The sequence below is a fragment of the Chiloscyllium plagiosum genome, chromosome 3 (genome assembly GCF_004010195.1).
Source record: "Chiloscyllium plagiosum isolate BGI_BamShark_2017 chromosome 3, ASM401019v2, whole genome shotgun sequence".
Classification (NCBI taxonomy): domain Eukaryota; kingdom Metazoa; phylum Chordata; class Chondrichthyes; order Orectolobiformes; family Hemiscylliidae; genus Chiloscyllium; species Chiloscyllium plagiosum.
This window is the reverse complement of record NC_057712.1, coordinates 32,830,942-32,850,821: the sequence shown is the minus strand read 5'-3', so window position 1 is coordinate 32,850,821 and position 19,880 is coordinate 32,830,942. Positions and strand designations below refer to the sequence as shown.

The 19,880-nt window shown below is 40.7% G+C and overlaps 1 protein-coding gene across 1 annotated transcript in view; it reads right to left on the bottom strand.

The window, feature by feature from the left end:
- Positions 1 to 19,880, bottom strand: part of bmp5 (bone morphogenetic protein 5) — a 177,968-nt gene that overhangs the window by 16,654 nt on the left and 141,434 nt on the right. Inside the window, exon 4 of the mRNA XM_043687437.1 lies at positions 8,417 to 8,614. Within this exon, the coding sequence (XP_043543372.1) occupies positions 8,417 to 8,614 (198 nt within the window). The remainder of the gene's footprint in view (positions 1 to 8,416; positions 8,615 to 19,880) is intronic.

The following is a 19,880-nucleotide window of genomic DNA, read 5'->3' as shown; positions in this document are numbered from 1 at the left end:
ACTATTCAATGTCTCGATATAACTACCCAAATAACTTCTTTGCTAGTTTTTGTACAGAGTATCTTTGTATGCTGCTCTGAAGTTTCTCTGACAATTTTTCTTTAAACTGCAGAGGGGTTTACAACTATTAAAATACATCGGTCTTCTGTTATTTATTCTTGGGAGGTGGGTGTTGCTGATTTCACCAGGTATTATTGTTCTTCAGAAGGTCGTGGTGAACTGCTTTCCTGAACTGTCAGGAAGGGAGTTGCAGGATTTTGACCCAGAGACCGTGAACGAATGGTGACATATTCCCAAGGCAGGATGACATATAACTCAAAGGGGAAATTGCTGGTGTTTCAGCATATTTGCTATCCTTGTCCTTCTAGGTGGCAGAGGTTAGGTAAGTTTTGACAAAAGAGGCTTGGTGTATTACTGCAGTACATCTTGTAGGTGGCATATATGCTGCCACTGTGTATTAGTTTTGAAGGGAACGACTGTTGAAGGTGATGATTTGGATGATAACAGAATTGTTGAATTTAGATTGTTAAAACAGATTTCACTTTGCAAAGCTAACATTATTAAGCAAAAAAATCAGTAAGTCACTTGGAACAGTGACCTAAATACATAATTTACAAGGAAGACACTGTTAGGTTCTGAGCAGGATACCTTTGTTGTTAACTGATTTGCGTCTATACTGCTGGGTTTATGACAGAAAAGTGGAAACAGACTAGAGCCTATTGGTTTAGTTATGACTTCAGGAGTTTAGTTCAGAAGAAATATGTTTTCGCTTCAGGAGAATAGTTTCATGCTGGCACAAGTATTTGTTTGCAAAGTTTGCTAAGCTGTCAAAGTTTGTACAAAAGTCTTCACTTGTTGGAACAGAAGGGAGCTTCAGGCCAACAGAATTGGAAAGAAGTTGTGAAACTGTCACAGCAGTCTCACAAAGAGAGAGTCAGTTAAGAAAGAAGTGTAGATGTTGAGATAGAATTGATATTTCTCTGACACTAAGTTTCTGTTAAAGATAATCTTGTCAAGCAAGCAAGGTGAAATTCTATTTGCTGTTTATTTTAAGACTTTTCTAAATTGTTTTTCATATAGTTTTGTTTATTTATTTTCTTTTCTGGAACAAACTTATGTTCTTGTGTTAAAGAACATTGGCATCCTTATGTGAATATGTTCATTGAATAACCACCACAGTGACCAATTCTAAAAATTAAACTTATCATCAATCAAAATCATGTTTAACTCTGAGAACTGACCTCTCCCAATTACTGTCAGAGAGCATCATAGCAATCAAATGTGCTGCTTTGTCCTAGATAGTGTCAAGCTTCTGGAGTTGCACTCATTCAGGCAAATAGGAGGTATTCCATCACTCCTTTGACTTGTGTCTTGTAAATTGTAGACAGGCATTGGGGTGGTGGGAGATTAGTTAATCACCATAGAATTCCTAGTCTCTGACCTGCTATTGCAGGCTGGCTGGTCCTGCTCAATTCCTGTCAATACTAACACTCCGGTTGTTAGTAATGGAGGATTCAGTCATGGTAAAGGCATTGAACGCCAAGTGGCAATGGTTAGTCTATTTGTTGGAGGTGGTTATTGCCTGGCACTTGTGTAGCATGATGTTATTTGTCACTTATCAGACCAAACTGGGAAATTGTCCAAGCTTTCCTGCATTTGGAAATGGACTGCTTCAGATTTTGAGTCATCAAAATATGTTCTGAACGTTATACAATCAGAGACCATCCCCACCTCTGACCTTATGATGGAGGCAAGGTCATTGATGAAGATAGTTGTGCCTTAATTGACACTCACTTATACATGTGAAATATCCTAAAATTTCTCACTATTATAGTGTCTTGGCCTGCTATTCATAATATAATTTAGCCTTTTTACTGAACACTGCATTAAGAGTTGATTCATTCATTTATCAGAAAAACTCTGGAAAGTCACTTGTGTACAGAAAGTAATCATGGATAACTTGGTTGCTCAGTAAAATAGGTACATAGGAACAGTGTTAGGTCATTCAGCCCCGAAGCCTATCCCACCATTCAATGAGGCTATGGCTGATCTATGGCAAAAGTGAGGACTGCAGATGCTGGAGATTAGAGTCGAGAGTGTGGTGCTGGAAAAGCACAGCAGGTCAGGCAACATTCGAGGAGCAGGAAAATCAATGTTTTGGGCAAAAGCCCTTCATCAGGAATAAGACTGGGAGTCTCGGAGTTGGAGAGATCCCTATTTGAGATCCCTATCCCAGTTCCAACCTTGCAGCTAATGCCTCATCTTCCGCCTCGGGATCCTCCAACCCCTTGGCATCAATGTGTATTTCACCAGTTTCCTCACTTCCTCTTCCCCCATCTTATCTCAATTCCAACCTTCCAGCTCCCTGTGGCAGAACATTTAAACTCCCCCTCCCCCTCTACCAAGGACATGCAGCCCTGGGCCTTCTCCATCGCCACTCTCTTGCTACCCAACGCCTAGAGGAAGAATGCCTCACCTTGCACCCCGGGATCCTCCAACCCCACAGCATCAATGTGGATCTCACCAGTTTCCTCATTTCCCCTCCCCCCACCTTATCCCCTAGTTCCAACCTTCCAGCTCAACACCGTCCTCATAACCTGTCCTACCTGCCCATCTTCCTTCCCACCTATCTGCTTCACCCTCTCCTCTGACCTATCACCTTTACCCCACCTCCATACACCTTTTGCACTCTCAGGTACCTTACCCCCAGCCCCTCCCATTTATCTCTCCATGGCCTAACTCCACATAACCGGCCTATAGTCCATCTCCCTTAATAAATTTGCTTAACAAAAATTTATCAATCAATGTTTAAAATGAATCAGTCTACATGGAAAATTTTGGAAAAAAAATCAAATTTGCAGGATCTGCTGACGTCTGCTAGTTAATAGGACAATGAGGGCTCATCTTATCATTCAGTCCTTGCTGCTCAAAATACACCTTCTACCCTCTTAGTGCTTCCTCAATGACAGGCATATTCATCCTAATCCCAACTGTAGATAACTCAACCCAATTTAAGTGTACTTCTTTCACTTCCATTGGCTTGAACCATAAGACCATAAGACCTAGGAGTAGAAATTAGGCCATTCAGCCCATTGAGTCTGCTCCACCATTCAATCATGCCTGATAAGTTTCTCAACTCTTTCTCCCGCTTTCTCCCTGTAACCCTTGATCCCTTTTATGATCAAGAACCTATCTATCTCCGTCTTAAATATACTCAATAGCCTGGCCTCCACAGCCTTCTGTGGCAGTGAATTCCATAGATTCACCACTCTCTGACTGAACAGGTTTCTCCTTTTCTTTGTTTTAAATGGTCTTCTCTTTACTCTCAGGCCGGGCCCTTAGGCCCTAGTCTCTCCAACCAATGGAAACATCTTCACAACATTCACTCTATCCTGGCCATTCAATATTCTGTAAGTTTCAATTAGATGCCCCCCCCTCATCCTTCTAAACATCATCGAGTATAGACTCAGAGTCTTCAAAAGTTCTTCGTACACTAAGCTGTTCATTTCTGGGACTATTCTCATGAATCTCCTCTGAACACACTTCAGAGCCAATACACCCTTCCTGAGTAATGTGCTCAAAACTGCACACAATACTCCAAATGTGGTCTGACTAGAATCTTATAGAGCCTCAGAAGTACATCCCTGCTTTCATATTCAAATCCTCTCAAAATAAATGCCGCCCTTGCATTTGCCTTCCTAACTACTGACTCAATGTGCAAATTTACCTTGTGAGAATTCTGGACTAGTACTCCCAAGTCGTTTTGCATTTCAGACTTTGGAATTTTCTCCTAATTTAGAAAATAGTCCATGCCTCTATTCTTCCTACTAAAGTGCATGACCTCACACTTTCCCATGTTGTATTCCACCTGCCACTTCTTTGCCCACTGTCCAAATCCTTCTGCCAGGGGCACTGGTCCGTCTAACTACAACCAATGGTTTGAAATGGGTTGTATCATTGTATCTAACTCTAACACTAATTAAACCTACCAATGGGATCCTGTTATTAGAATAACCAAAACGTTTCACCCCAGCTTTGCATAATGGAATTTGACTTGAGACGACTTATATTATCCTTCTGAAATAACAGACACTGCATCTCTCCACTAATGCTGCTGAACCTGCTCAGTATTTACAGTATTTTCCATTTTTATTTCAGATTTCCAGCATTTTGCAGCATTCTGCAGTTGAAAAATTTGTGTTGTTGTTTAGAAATGAGTTTTTGAACGTGAGATAATGCATATTACAAATCGCACGAACGTTTCTATTTTTTACTGATTTTTAAAACTAAAACAATTAAATCTTATCTATTCAAGGGCTGTTAAAATAAGAGCAGTTAAAGAGTCCATTCATGATTGTTTATTATAATGTCTGGTTTAATTATATTTATTGTGAAAAATCAGCAACAATTCATATGAACAGATTTGTCTACCGAGGTTAATTTTCTGCCTGCCCTCAACCCATTTCCCTGCCCCTACTCCTTCCGCTTGGTATATCATACGCCAGCCTCCTAAAACAACATGAACCCTGCTGCACTTCCCAATCCAGATCCTTCAAACTAATTGTGACATATCACAGGCTTACTGACTGGGGTCTGTACTCCAAGACAGAATGGAAATGTCACCATTACTCACTGTCTCTTTGGAAAATATCAACATTGCAGCCAGACAAAAAGTATTTTCAAGTAAAAATGGCCTGGTATAAATAGCTTAAAATTAAAAAAAAAGCTTTCACAGGTTTTAAATATTAAATTAAAAATGTGAGTAAAAGGTGCTGATTGGGATCACATTTTACTGAGAAGCTGATATTGCACTATATCCATCCTGGGATAGTGACTGGGCTTCCTAATCTGAATATTGCAGATAATTACATAAGTTCAAACCAAAACAAATGATTGTCTGAACATGTGATGATCATCAATGATGGTTCGTCGGAAATGTCTTGCTTGGCAGTTTTATAGTAACAGCAGTTTCAATGAGACTTAGTGTGTGAAGTAAGAAGACAAAGCAAAAATATTTATAATTTGAATTGGTGAACAGTTGGGTGAGAAGTTTTCTTTATTTGATCATGAGATGTGGGTGTCATTGGCTAGACCAGTGTTTATTATCTATCCATAGTTGCCTTTCAGAAGTTGATGGTGAGCTGCCTTCTTGAACAGCTACAGTATTTGGAATGGAGGCACTCTCACAATGCTGTTAGATAGACAGTTCCAAGATTTTGACCAACAGACCATGGAGAAACTGTAATTTTTCAAGTTAGAACAGCGTATGGCTTGGAAGAGATCTTGTAGGTGGTTGTGATCCCAGGCATCTTTTGCCCTTGCCCTTCCAGATGGTACAGATTGCACATTTGGATGATGCTGTCCAAGATGTCTTGATGCTTTGTTGCAGTGCCTGTTGTAGATGGTATACACTGCTGCCACTGTGTAGGGATTGAATATTGAAGATGATGGATGCTGTGCCAATCATTCTAGAGTGTTGTTGGAGTTGCAATTACCTAGGCAAACACAGAGCATTCCATCAAATTCCTGATTGGTCCCTTGTAGGTGGCAGAACGGCTTTTGGGAATCAGAAGACAAGTCATTCAGCACAGAATTCCAAGTCTTTGACTTTCTCTTCCAAGCACTATCCTTGTACAGCTGGTCTAGATCTGTTTCTGGTCAATGGTAAACCTCATAATGTCGATAGTACAGGAATTCAATGACGATAATGGCCAATGAAGATCAAAGGGAAATGGTTTAGATTTTCTTTTGAACAATATACATACATTAAATGCCAGTTTTATAAAGTGGAAACAAAATATTCGTGCAATTATTGGCCCCAGTTTTCATCTCCCTTCACCTGAAGCTTTGACCTGTCCCCAGAACCCACAAGGTGTTTCTTTGGTGCCTGTTGAAAGGGATTCGAGCAGAAAATTTCCAAGCTGGGAGTTTGTATTTGCCCCAACCCACACCCTCCCTTTTATAAAAGAGTTGAAAAATGTTTAGTCGCCAGACCTACAAACACAGGCTTATGCACAAGATGTTTGGCCTGGCAGTCCCTGCACCAAGCAGAGGGTAAGAAAACCCTCAGGGTGAGAGCATGGTCCTCTCACTGCATTTTGTCAGAACATGGTGGTGGAAGTTTAACCCTGTGGGAATGGTTGTTGACAAAATCAAGACGTATTGAATGTGAGACTGCGCCTAACTTCTGACCTTTTCATCATATCTATTTGGTTTGTAAGATCAGAAAGGCAAGGAACGTTTTGTCCTTTGTATCTGAGAAATCTGCATCTGTACCAGTAAAATGAGGAAAGAAGCTGAAATCCAGATCTTGCCAGAAAAATCAAAATTCAGATTAAAACATAAAATGGACCTTTCAAATGTTTCCACAAAAATCTGTCCCCAGTTTTCTGTCCTGACAGTGTGGGCTTCTTATTGCCATATGGGTTTACTTGTGCCATTTGGACTGAATAATTTGACAAGTTATTCAATTGCAGAAGTTTTTGTGTCTGCATTAGATCCGATTTACAATGAACGTTAACTTGCGGGGGCCTCCAGCAGATCAGAAATTCAACTGCAAACAGGAATGTGGATCCAGGTTCACTCCCAAACTCATGCCACCCCGCCCTTATGATAACTAAGTGGCCTCCATCGGCTGGCAAATTCCATGACCACAGCACAAACCAGTGACTGATTATGCTAAATTACCCACAGTGTCCAAGTATGTGCAGACTAGGTGGATTAGCCATGGGAAATGCAAGGTTACAGGCATAGGGTAGAGGGTAGATCTGAGTGGGATGCTCTTTGGAGGGTTGGTGCGGACCCAATTGGCTAAATGGCCTGCTTCCACACTATAGGGATTCTATGATTTGATGTATCTGAAGCCAAAGTGGAAGGTATACAAATCTCCGAGATTCTTCCATGAATTGAATTCCGTTTTTACAGTTCAAAGAAACACCTTGACATGCTGAGTGGTGGGTGTCAGTTTCAAGCAGGTGCTTTGTTTCCAATGCACAGTTTGATGAGAAAGCTGGCAATTATAGCACACGACTGAAACCTCACCCAACCGTGAAATGCAGAGTGTGCATTACACTGTTTTGTTTAAATGTGGTTTTAATTATCACAATTAAAAATGACATTTTTGTCATACTGCTTCAAATTGAGCTTTAAGAACAGTATTTAAGGCATTCAGAATCAGTTTTACACTGTGTCAAACATAATCACACTCATTATCAAGGAACAGATGTCATTACTATTTAGGGGAGCAAGGGAAAACAAAATGGAATATTGACTCTAGCATGTGCTCGACAGAGAATCATACATAGCCCTGAAGCTCCTACAGAAATTTCAAAACTTCAATGCTACAGCTGCCGATACAGGTTTTTGAACCCAGAATTACATAAACAGCACAATGTCAGCGGTGGTTCTTTCATTTCTTCTAAGTTTTTTGAACTATAAGGAACACGATGTTTTTAAGCTCTGCAAGGATTCGGGATTAGTGACCAGATTTCAACTTTGCATTAATTACATCTGATAGGTTTTATTTGGCTCTCTCAAAGCTAATCCTTAAATACTAAGTGTATCTAAATTATTTTGTAAAATGATATGTGTGGACAGACAAGAGTTGGATTCTCAATGCCAACAGGATTCATTTCATCATTTTAAACCAGTTGATCTGATAACCAGCTGTGCCCTAAGGGGGTGATAGCATGAAATACCAGCAAACCAGACCACAAATATATACTCACACAGGCAGGAAGTAAGAAGTCATTCCTGTTGTCAGCTAGCTCTTTAATTATATTTCTCAAACCCTCTGGTAAAAGACAACTGATTAAAACATTTAAAAAGAAACACAAATGAGTGACAGTGTGGCCACATCATGGTTCTAACATAATGGGCAGGAATTGGACCATCCACAGTGAACAGGCAGAAATTCAGGATGTCAGAACCTTCACAGAAAAGAAAAGATTCTGGAAGATCAAAGCTTTCCACATGACGTTTGCATCATACTAGACATAACATCCTGCAATAAGTAATAGGGAACTGTTTCAATTGGCGATGAACTGGGTCACACATTAAGAAAGGGGTTGGAGCAGCTTTATGACAGATAGATGAACATTTCCTAATTGAAGTTTTTCAAATTTACATGATAAAGCAACATTAATAATGGCACAAGTGAATCAAACTGAGTAGGAGATAAACTTATCTCAAAATACAGGCACAATTTCCAATGTACTTTAAACAGGACATTTTGAAAGACTGTGAAAACATATAAAGGGGCAACACAACAACAAACTCGAGGGGAACTTCCTTTAATGGGATGTATGTAACTAAAAGGTAAAGATAATCTGAAGGAATATACTGGCCAATTTACCATAGTAACGCGCTGAGGAAATTTTACCCATTTTTTTTAAGGTGCCAAGTTATGTTTTCATACCTCCAGGGCTGGATAATCTTGAAGAATCTTGAGAGCTGCTGGATTTGTTTCGATTTTGGTTTTTCCGTTTACTATTGGCAGCCCTCACGGAACGTAACAGAACTTCGCTGGCTTTGAAAAATGCCACCATAAAGGGCTGCTTAGATTGTGGTCCATGTCTTCCTATGAGGCCAGCTGATCTAATATTGATGGTCCGACCTACAATAAACTCAGAGTTAATGTCTGAATATTCACAAATTTTTAGTTTAAAAGTAACTATAAACAATTTCCTGTACATATTCCAATGCACTCAAATTCCAATCAAGAAAGCTTTCAGCTCTCTTTTGTCACTTACCATGTGGTTGTATTATCATTTTTGAGTTTACATGAAGCCTAATTATACAACACAAATGTCAACAATCTGAGATTCCAGAAACATGAGAGCAATAAGATGGAAGGCCACATCCAGGAAATATTCTCTCATGACTGAAATGTCTCACCCAGATATAGTTGTTTCACTCCAGTCTTAGAAGCAAATATATCGATTGCTTGATGTCAGATGATTTTTATTTCTGCAAAGGGCTACGATTCAGGCCACCTTATTGCAAGACGCGACACTTGCCCTGATTACCATCCCAGGATATCACCCACATTGCTGCTCTGTGGCAGTGTAATGTTGTTTGAGGTAGTCCCACTAGGGCTTGCTTTAGCTATTGAGTACCTAGGACCCGTCTAATTATCAACTGTAGAGGATAGAGCACTGGTGGGTTTGAATGGAAAAGACATTTGTCTCAATTATGAGCATCACATAAACACAGTTAACAAGATATAACAAAATGAATGCATGAAATGAATAATTCCAGTTTATATTATTATGATTCAGGTCTGATTTTTAAGGATCCCTGGGAACTGTACCGAATGCATTTTCTTCTTCAACAGAACTTTCTGTCACCACTCAAACCTCATGTCAGGCATTATCTCATTGGGTCAAACTATTGCAACTTCTACGCTAATTCTTTATCATGGGCGGATTGCAGTTTTTAAAACAAATCTTTCTCCCTAATTTCATAACCTGCCCTTAAACACATTGTGACTTAATTTTTCCTGAAACAGTGGGTGTTTATTTCCCCCACTCCTTTGTTTTTGTGGGTGCAGACTTTCTAAGAACCATAAGAACATAAGACATAGAGAAGAAATTAGGCCATTCAGCCCATCGGGTCTGCTCCACCATTCAATCATGACTGTTAGGTTTCTCAACCCCATTCTCCTGCTTTCTCCCTGTAACCCTTGATCCCCTTGATACTCAAGAACCATCCATCTCATTCTTAAATATATTCAATGACCTGGCCTCCACAGCCTTCTGTGGCAATTCCATAGATTCACCACTCTCCGGCTGAAGAGATTTCTCCTTATCTTCAATCTAAAAGGTCTTCCCTTTACTAGAAGGCTGTGTCCTCGGGTCCTAGTCCCTCCTACCAATGGAAACATTTTCCCAACATCTACTCTGTCCAGGCCATTTAGTATTCTGTATGTTTCAATTAGAACCCCCCCCATCCTTCTAAACTCCATCAAGTATAAACCCTGAGACCTCAAACGGTCCTCGTATGTTAAGCTTTTCATTCCTGGTACCATTCTTGTGAACCCGCTCCAGGGCCAGTACATCCTTCCTGAGATATGGAGCCCAAACCTGCGCACAATATTCCAAATATGGTCTGACTAGAGCCTTATAGAGCCTCAGAAGTACATCCCTGCTTTTATATTCAAGTCCTCTCAAAATAAATGCCATCATTGCGTTTGCCTTCCTAACTACTTAGCCAACCTGCAAGTTTACCTTGAGAGGATCCTGAATTTTCTCCCATTCAGAAGATAGTCCATGCCGATATTCTTCCGACCGAAGCGCATGACCTCATACTTTCCAACGTTGTACTCCATCTGCCACTTCTTTGCCCACTCTCCTAACCTGTCCAAATCCTTCCATAGCCTCCCAGCCTCCTCAATGGTACCTGTCAATCTAACTATCTTTGTGTTGTCTGAAAACGTAGCCAGAATGCCCTCAGTTCCTTCATCTAGATTGGTAATGTTTAAAGTGAAAAATTGTGGTCCCAACACTGAGCCTTGTGGAATACTACTTGTCACCATCCACTATCCTGAGAAGGACCCTTTACCCCTACTCTCTGCTTTCTGTCAGACAGCCAAGCTTCTATACATGCTAGCAAAGAATTCCAGCAGATTTGTCATGCATGACCTACCTTTGATGAAACCATGCTGGTTTTGTCCTATTTTACCATACACTTCCAAGCATTCACAAATCTCATCCTTCACAATGGATTCCAGGATCTTACCTATGTCTGAGGTTAGGCTAATCGATTTGTAATTTTCCACCTTTTGCCTTACTCTTTTTTAACAATGGTAACACATTAACGATTTTCCAGGCCTCTGGGACCTTCCCTGATTCTAGTGATTCCTGAAAGATCACCACTAACGTTTCCACTATCTCTTCACCTATCTCACTTAGAACTCTGGGGTGGGGTCTATCTGGCACAGATGATTAATCCACCTTCAGGCCATTCAGTTTTTTCTAGCACCTTCTCCTTAGTGATAGCCACCATACTCAGCTCTGCCCCTTCATCTCTTGAATTTTGGGAATATTACTCGTGTCTTCCACCATGAAGACTGACACAAAGTAATTATTCACTTCCTCAGCCATTTCCTTATTCCCCACTACGACCTCTCCAGCATCATTGTTCAGTGACCCAATGTCAACTTTTGTCCCTCTTTTGCTATTTATATAATCTAAATAAACTTTTACTGTGTTCCTTTATATTGTTGGCTAGGTTACCCTCATACTTAATATTTTTCTTGCTTATTTCTTTTTTTTGCTGCCCTCTGTTGGTCTTCATAAGCTTCCCACACTGCCCTTCACCACATTATATGCCTACTAGATTAGATTCCCTACAGTGTAGAAACAGACCCTTCAGCCCAACAAGTCCACACCAACCCTCTGAAGAGCAGCCCATCCAGGCTGACCACTGACTAATCCACCCAACACTACAGGGAAGTTAGCATGGCCAATTCACCTAAACTGCACATCTTTGGACTATGGGAGGAAACCCACACAGACACAGGGAGAATGCACAAACTCCACACAGACAGCTGCCCGAGGCGGGAATTGAACCTGATTCCCTGGCGCTGTGAGGCAGCAGTGCTAACCACTGAGCCACCATGCCACCTCTTTTGCTTTTATGCTATCCCTAACTTCCCTAGTAAACCATGGTTGCCTCATCCTCCCTGTACCATGCTTCCTTTTCCTTGGGATGAATCTCTGCTGTGTCTCTTGAATTACTCCCAGAAACTCCTGCCATTGCTGTTCCACTGTCTTTCCTGCCATGCTCCTCTCCCAGTCAGTTCTACCCAGCTCCGTCCTCATGCATGTGATGTTGCCTTTATCCAATTATCATACTGTTACCTCTAATTATATCTTCTCTGTCTCAAATTGCAGAATAAATTCAATCATATTATGATAACTGCCTGCGAAAGGCTCCTTCACCTTAAGTTCCCTTATCAAGTCTGCCTCATTGCACAGCACAAAATCCAGTATTGCCTGTTCCCTGGTGGGTCATACCACAAGCTGCTCCAAAGAGCCATCTCATAGACATTCCACAAATTCCTTTTCTTTCAATTCACTACCAACCTAATTTTCCCAGTCTCCCTGCATTTTGAAATCTCCCATGATCACTTTAACTTTGCCTTTCCCACACATCTTTACTGTCTCCCCTGACTCTACTTTGTTTCTTACCACTGATTTAATTCCATTTCTTACTAATAAAACAACCCCACCCCCCCGCCCATCTTTTTGATAGGATGTATATCCTTGCATATTCAGCTAGCAATCCTTATACCCTCGCAGCCCCGTCTCTGTGATGCCCATCATGTCATACCTGCCAATTTTGATCTGTGCCTCAAGCTCATTTACCTTATTCCTTACACTATGTGCATTCAGATATAATATCTTCAGTCCTGTATTAACCATTTCACTTCTCATTGTCATTCCTTTGTCCAGTGTGCTTGAAGTTTGATTGCCAACCCATTCTATACAACACTGTGATAAAGTTAAAACCAGAAGTAGGGTCTATTTCACATACCCTCAGACACTTCTCAACACAGGCAAATGAACACACACAAAGAAATAGCATCAGAAAGGATAAAGAGATTATTCAGCCAATAACAATTTAAGCACAAAACAGTTGAGGATGTCAGTTTAACAATATTGTTGCTTTTAAGATGTAGTCCAAAAGTCCAAAACTCCTAGAATTAGCAGTCTCAAGTTGTTTTGTTGGGGTGGTTAATTGGCTAGCCATCAGTTCAGGAAATCTAGACTGTTTCTCTTTAAAACTCTCTTCATAAGTCTTCTGAGGAAGTGAAACTTCTGTTTTGTGAAAAGAAGGTTTTGCAGAGAGTACAATTACTTGTTAGCTCCTTTGTACAGGTCAGAGGCTTTTCCTTTGTAACCTGGAGTTAAAGCTCGTCGGATCATCAGTCAATGTTGTAAGGAGCGTTGCTGACCCCCTGAACAGCTATGGTTAAAAAAGCAATTGGATTCAGTATTTGAGAGTCAATCCTCCCACAGGGCACGAAGCAGTTACCATCAACACAAGGTTTGTATTGCACATAGAATGACCATAGACAACTGACTAAGGAACGTAATGGCCGAGTGGTAATGTTCTGCAGATCTGGGTTCAAATCTGACTATAGCAAATTAACTTGAAAATGGAATTAACCACAAAATTGTGCAAAAACCCATCTGGTTCACTACTGTCCCTTTCGAGAAGGAAACTGATGTTGTTAAACTAGTCTGGTATGTGACTCCAGATCCATAGTAATTTGGTTGACTCTAAGTGCTCCGAAAAATAAATGCAAGCTCAGCACCATCCCAAGAATGATAAAATATGAAGAAATTATGCATCTTTTAGGATAGGTATAATTTGCAATTAAGTGTAACTGCCTTTAAAGCAGATTAGAACAGATAACATTACACACCCATCAGCAAGTATGTGGGTTTTGATTGGCTTCCTGACATTGACCTCGGAGAAGTTTCTGGAAAGTTATTGCTCAGTACAGTCACATGGTTATAGCAGCCATCTTTGTTGAGGTGTTAAATGGGTTTCTAAAAAAAGTCAACAACCTGCACCAAAATTAGTTTCCATTCCATTTGTGATTTATTTTAGCACTATTCCTTTATCCAATAGGACCCATACCACCAAGGTTGTAATTCCTTGCTCCCAGAACACCATTACCAGTGGGTAGAGTGTGACCTGCTCCTGAGCTCTGCCAGGTATAGGCCTCTGAGCTTTGTTGCTCATCATTTACAAATCAAGCAGCTTACAGAACAAGTCACAGCCATTCACAACAATCCAAAAATCCATTTGAGATGGAGATTTTCACCATTAAGTTTGTAACAGCATCTAGAGGTCTGCTGGTGTGTGCATTTTAGTTTTCCCTCAGGTAACTGTGATTTAGTAATATTCTTATTCGAAGTAATATTATTGTAATGACAAGTGTACCGGTTGTATCTGCGGATATTTATTCTGGCAGTGTAAACAGTTTATTTTGTAAAATGTAAGGCGCTCTCAGTGACAAACATTGACTTGTTATGTGAAACTGAACAGCTGCCCACACCAACTGCTTTGCAAGCTAGAATCAAGGGTCTAAGCTCTTTGAACTTGCTCATATTGAAGTAAGCTTCCATATGTTGCCCACGTAATTTCTCCCCCCTTTTTGTTGTTAGCTTTGTATGATCAAGCAGTTTACTTCTTGACACAAAAAACTTCCAACAAGTAACTTTGCAACATGGAAATGCTCCAAATGATGTATAGCAACATCATCTGCCTCCCAAATGTGCAATTAGATTAATCTTAATTTTGAAAGAACTTGGATCTATTCATACGAGCCAACCTTAAACAAATAATCTGTTAAGGTACTTTTAAAGGGAAAGCCTAAGGTGGCCAAAAGCCAAAGTCTGTATTTTGCAAGAAAACGTTCTGTCCTGGCACATATGAATGGAACAGTTTTATTTGTGGTTTCAGCCATTTCCATTCTATTTCCACTGTAACAAATATATTAATTCAGATCGAACTTCCTCTCTCTGGCAGCCTGTTTGTGTTGTAAAAGAGAAATTACAAATTCCATCCAAATATCATACCTTGAAATGGCCCACTTCAATACATAAACACTTTTACAACATGTTTATTCAGATGTTTGACTTTAAATTAGTTTAAGATGTTTCTAATGAAAAGCACAGCTAAAGCAAAAAAAGGGAACACTTTAATGAGCCAATGCAGCTGTATCATGCGTGTCCACACCAAACTACTGTTTTAAAAAAGTCAGATGACATAACTAAATGTCTTTGTAAGTCATAGTCAACACCATGTGATGAGATGTTTTAACAAGTTTGAAGCATAGACTTTGAAAACTAAATTAGATTACTTCCATTTCATTCTACTTAATCCAACATCAACAAATGACCTAATGCACATTTTTAAAACAAAATTACAGACATTTTTAGTCGATAATAATGCTCTATCTGTTGGACTCAGTCAGCACTTAATCTCTTGTACATGGTTTATGATACATGGTTTAGTTTCTGGCATTTTGGAACTTTAGTCCCAGAAACAAATGCAAAACAAAGTCCCATTTTCTTATTTCAGGACATATCTTTTCTTGCCTGTTTTCCATTTTCTTTTCATCTGAGCAGACCATCCTGTTCCACAGACAATGGCGCACACTCTGTTTCTTGGTTTAGTTGTCATTATTGCCATTGAATCACTTAACATTCATCACTTGCACCATTTAACATCACCATGCCACTCAGCAATAAGGATCAACACATTGTTTGAACTATAGGACATCTCCAGCCAAATGTGATTTTGACCTCAACCAACATCAGCTTACATCCCATGTGGGAAATCAAGAGATGGCAATAGACAGATTTTGCATATTCTGACTTGTATTCGCTAAGCCAGTAGCAGTGCTAGTGCTGCTACCTTGGGTGAAACCAGGCAATTAAACACCAAGCAAGCATGGTAGCTGGAACCTTCCAAATCCAATACTGACATTAGCACTGATACAGGACAGATTTGGCTGTGATTAAGAGGAAGGGGTCAGCTTTCTCTGTCCAAGGGTGACCTAATTCCAGCATGGAGTGTTAGCAAACCCACCATGGAGCTATGATTATTGAGGTCAAGTGTCAACCTCTGTGGCGTTTTCAATCCTGGATTAAAAGGATAAAAGATTATCCTGCCACATGTTTTGGGGAATGCGTCACCAATTTTCAAACACTCAATTTTCAATTTTCACCTTCTCAGTTCTGAACATTAACACAATGGGAGCTAAATTCAAATTCTAAAGATTACTTGATGCCTCTTGAATTCTGCCACAATTTTCACCCTGATGCTTTAACAGTTAGAAATTAAGCACAGCAATTTATGAGCCATATTTTGATTTTGAAATCATCACAAAACAACCTGCAAACATTTCCGTCGGCGACATGTCGGCTTTTTCAAAATGTCACTTGGCTGAAGGTGAGTTTGGCTCAGCTTGGATGTTAAAATTTAAATATCTCAAACCTGAACACTGACCACCTCCAACGTGTCCTCATCCCTCATCACATGGTTTCCTGCCGGATAAATTTCTGCGGGGCCTCGAGAGAGCTGGCAGCTCAACAAAGGAATGGGAGAGTTTGGTATCGAGCCAGGTACAGGCATGAGCTAACCTGCTTCTCATCTCACAATCAATCAGTCCCAATGTTCATATCATCAAGATAGTGGCAGAGTAGGGCTCCTGGGTCACAGCTCATCAATTCCAAATGCTTTTCTTTCTTTTCTCTTTACTTTTTTTTAACTTTTGTTACTGACTTCCTTTTACTAACAATTAGCAGCGGTGAGGAATCCCACTGCAGACCTCCTGACATCAGTGAGTGGGCCCAGTGCGGACCTGAGTGAGCAGCAGCGAATGAGCCCTTACTTACTTTTCCGTGCCGAGCACAGGACCTGGCATAGGAATTGATGGCTGCTACATCGGCGAGGTAGACCCAGCAGTGAAACATGGTGCCTGAGGATCGGAGTCTCTGACGTTGGTTGGGTCTGGTGCTGGCCGCGGCATAAGGGCATCACAACAGCATCATCAAGGTGGGCACAGCGGCAAGGGATGTGACAGTGATGTTGGTGGGTCCAAAGCAGGCGGTGACAAGGTGTGGTGGAGGAGAATTGACCTAACAGCAAAAGATGGTGACTGAAGAGAGGTGACTTCAACACTGGTTGGTTTGGGTGTCGATGGTAGAGGAGGGATGGCAATGCAGGCGTTGTTGATGATGGGCTGCATTAGAATTGGTGGAATCTGTTTTAAGCTTTATTTTCCATTTTTTCCTTATTCCTAAAACTATTCAAAATGGTGCCTGATCATGGTATCAGTGGAAAAGCTTTTCACTGAGTTTTACCATTTCTCACACTGTAAAATAAACATGGCAATAAAATCATCAATCATAAAATCACTAATCAATGGTTGATCCTACCTACAGCCTAGTCACCCCCCCAAAAGAAGAAACCGTATGCCACCAAAAATACAAGTTTATCAATTCCATCCTCCACAGTCTTTCTAATCCCCCTCTCCTTTGCGCATACCAGCTGTGACCTTCAATCTCTCCCACAAACCTTCAAATCTACCTCAGATCTTTCTGATTGCTCCCTGTCTCTTCTGTTCCCCGATCTCATCCAGTCCAAGCCTTCTGACCTTTTCTGCCTCCGATCCCTCCAGGTTCAAATCTGGACAATGTACGACCTTTGATATTCCCATTCTCTGGGCCTTCTCTATCCCTCATTGTCTCCACTTGGCCAATGAGGCGTTAAGCAAACTGAAGAAACTCTTTCCAAATGCCACAATTAGTGCATAGTGTTTTTCCCTTCTTTCTATGAATGCAACGGAGACAGGCCTCACAATGCAGGGCTGTTATGAATTAGTTTTTGAGGCCCTGTAGGAGTTGGAACAGTTTAACTCAAGTGATGTAAACAACAAGCAAAATGCAAAGCAAACGTCACAATATTGTTCCTATTAATGGTCACTGCAACACTACAGAAATATAGGTGCATAAGACCAAACCACACTGTCCAGGATTCCGTTTGTGAAAAGCTGCACAATCCTTTTGAAACATAAATAAAAGAATTCTTCACAACTACAGTCTTGTACCAAACATTAGGGATTTGGTTTCTTAAACAGCAATGATTACTACCTCTGTCCCATGGGAGGCCAGTTTTGTTTAATCAACAACCAGAGAGCTGAATATATTAGAGCCAATTCTGCATTTGGACAAAGATTCCATGGATGTTATTCTGTATATGATGTGGCCAGTATGGATATAATGGATAAAGTGGGCTCCTTCTGCACTGCAGATGACTCCAATAACTCTTGATCTGTCTTGCATCATTCTGGGCCTAAGACATTAACAGGATGTGTGGTAATATTAGCGTGGTTAATATTAGTCACTGTCCTGGTAAAAAATTGAAAATACAAAGATCATAACACATTAAAGACACAATGAGGGGAATGTTAACACCCAGGACAGCCAGGAGACAAGGTGGCACAGGATTGAATTCTGGAAATTGGTAAACTTAAACCCAGACCACCATGAACTTGCCAACTACTAGTTGAATCATGGGATAGCTGGGGAATCGAATCAAATAGTCCCATTGGATTGTAACATGTACATGAGGCCACATGTCACCAATGTTTTAATGGCTGGGTTTCCACACGATTTGGGAACCCCAACAGTTTAAGGGAGGACTGTCAGGTCCAACTGCTAGTGATTTCTTTTGACATTGCTTATCGGTTGAGGATACTGCCAGTCCACAGCTAACCTACTGTGATCTGCTTCCCTCCCTGTAATCAGCCTCCATCAGCAATCTACTCCATCCATTATCATCTCCTTCTCAACCCTTCTCCAGTGACCTCTTGTCCTTGCAAACACCCCACGTAGATGTGAACAGTAAACTTTGAAAGGCGACAATTAAATCCAATATTATTTTTACTACTTTTTGTTTCCTTCAGATGGGTTTTTATCCAATGTTTAGCCAACTCTTGGGCTGCACCAAATCTCCTAGGAGTCAAAGAGGGTCTGGGGTGCCTAGACCTCATTTAAACAAGATGGCATAATGCAAATGCCAAAAAAGATGTCTACATATATCTCACTAGTTTCAGGCCAATTGCTTTTGTCATGTTGGTTTCAACAAGCACAGCTATCAGAGGCTATTTTATAAGTATGAGCTGGGACCCACTCTTGGAAAACTCTACCAAAGTCTCTCTCTCTGATATAGAGTCAGAATGACAATTTATAGTCTTAATTATCACATTTCATTACAATGTTCACTTATCATTTGCTATCTTAGCATATAATCACCAATTTAATCAATAAACAGGGCTATGCCTGCTCTGAAGACATCCCTTTCCTTTTCTCATTAGCACCAGGATGTTTGGTGTCACTGTGAGCCTACCAATGTTACCTACCTATTCCCTCATCACCCCAACTCTGTTGATTCAAACTGTGACGATCGTTTAAGTTTTACACCTCACATTCTTAGCAAGCTTCCCATAGAACTGATTATATATTCCACCAAGGCAAAAGTGAGGACTGCAGATGCTGGAGATCAGAGTCAAGATTAGAGTGGTGCTGGAAAAGCGCAGCAGGTCAGGCAGCATCCGAGGAGCAGGGAAATCGATGTTTTGGGCAAAAGTCCTTCATCAGGAATGAGGCTGATGAAGGGCTTTTGCCCGAAATTTTGATTTTCCTGCTCCTTGGATGCTGCCTCTACATATTCCACCAAGTCTACAGTGTTGTCTACATTCCCTAACATGATCAGAATGTGATGATAACTGTATTTGTCGAGATCAATCCCTCCTTATTGCAATCCATGCATATTTTGTATATATCATCATGTTAGCTTTGTCCTTTTTACTAGTTACTAGCTTTATGTCGACTCAGTAGTTACCCATTTACTTTACTCCAATGCCATTTTTTGCCAAATACATTAAATCTTGAATTATTAATGGCCAGTCTTATTCTTCATGTAGCAATATTTCAATCATCATTACTATAACTGGCTTAACCATTCTACTTTGCCTTAAATTTTGATGTTATACATGTTGCTCTACAACATTTGAAATTGGCTTATTATGACCCCACCCCCATCACCAAACCATCATCTCCCAGACCATACAGAACCTCATCACCTCAGGAGATCTCCAACCCCCACAGCTTCCAACCTCATAGTTGGGGAACCCCGCACTGCCCGGTTCTACCTCCTTCCCAAGATCCACAAGCCTGAACACCCTGGCCGACCCATTGTCTCAGCATGCTCCTGCCCCACTGAACTCATCTCTACCTACCTCGACACTGTCCTATCCCCCCTAGTCCAGGAACTCCCCACATACATTCGAGACA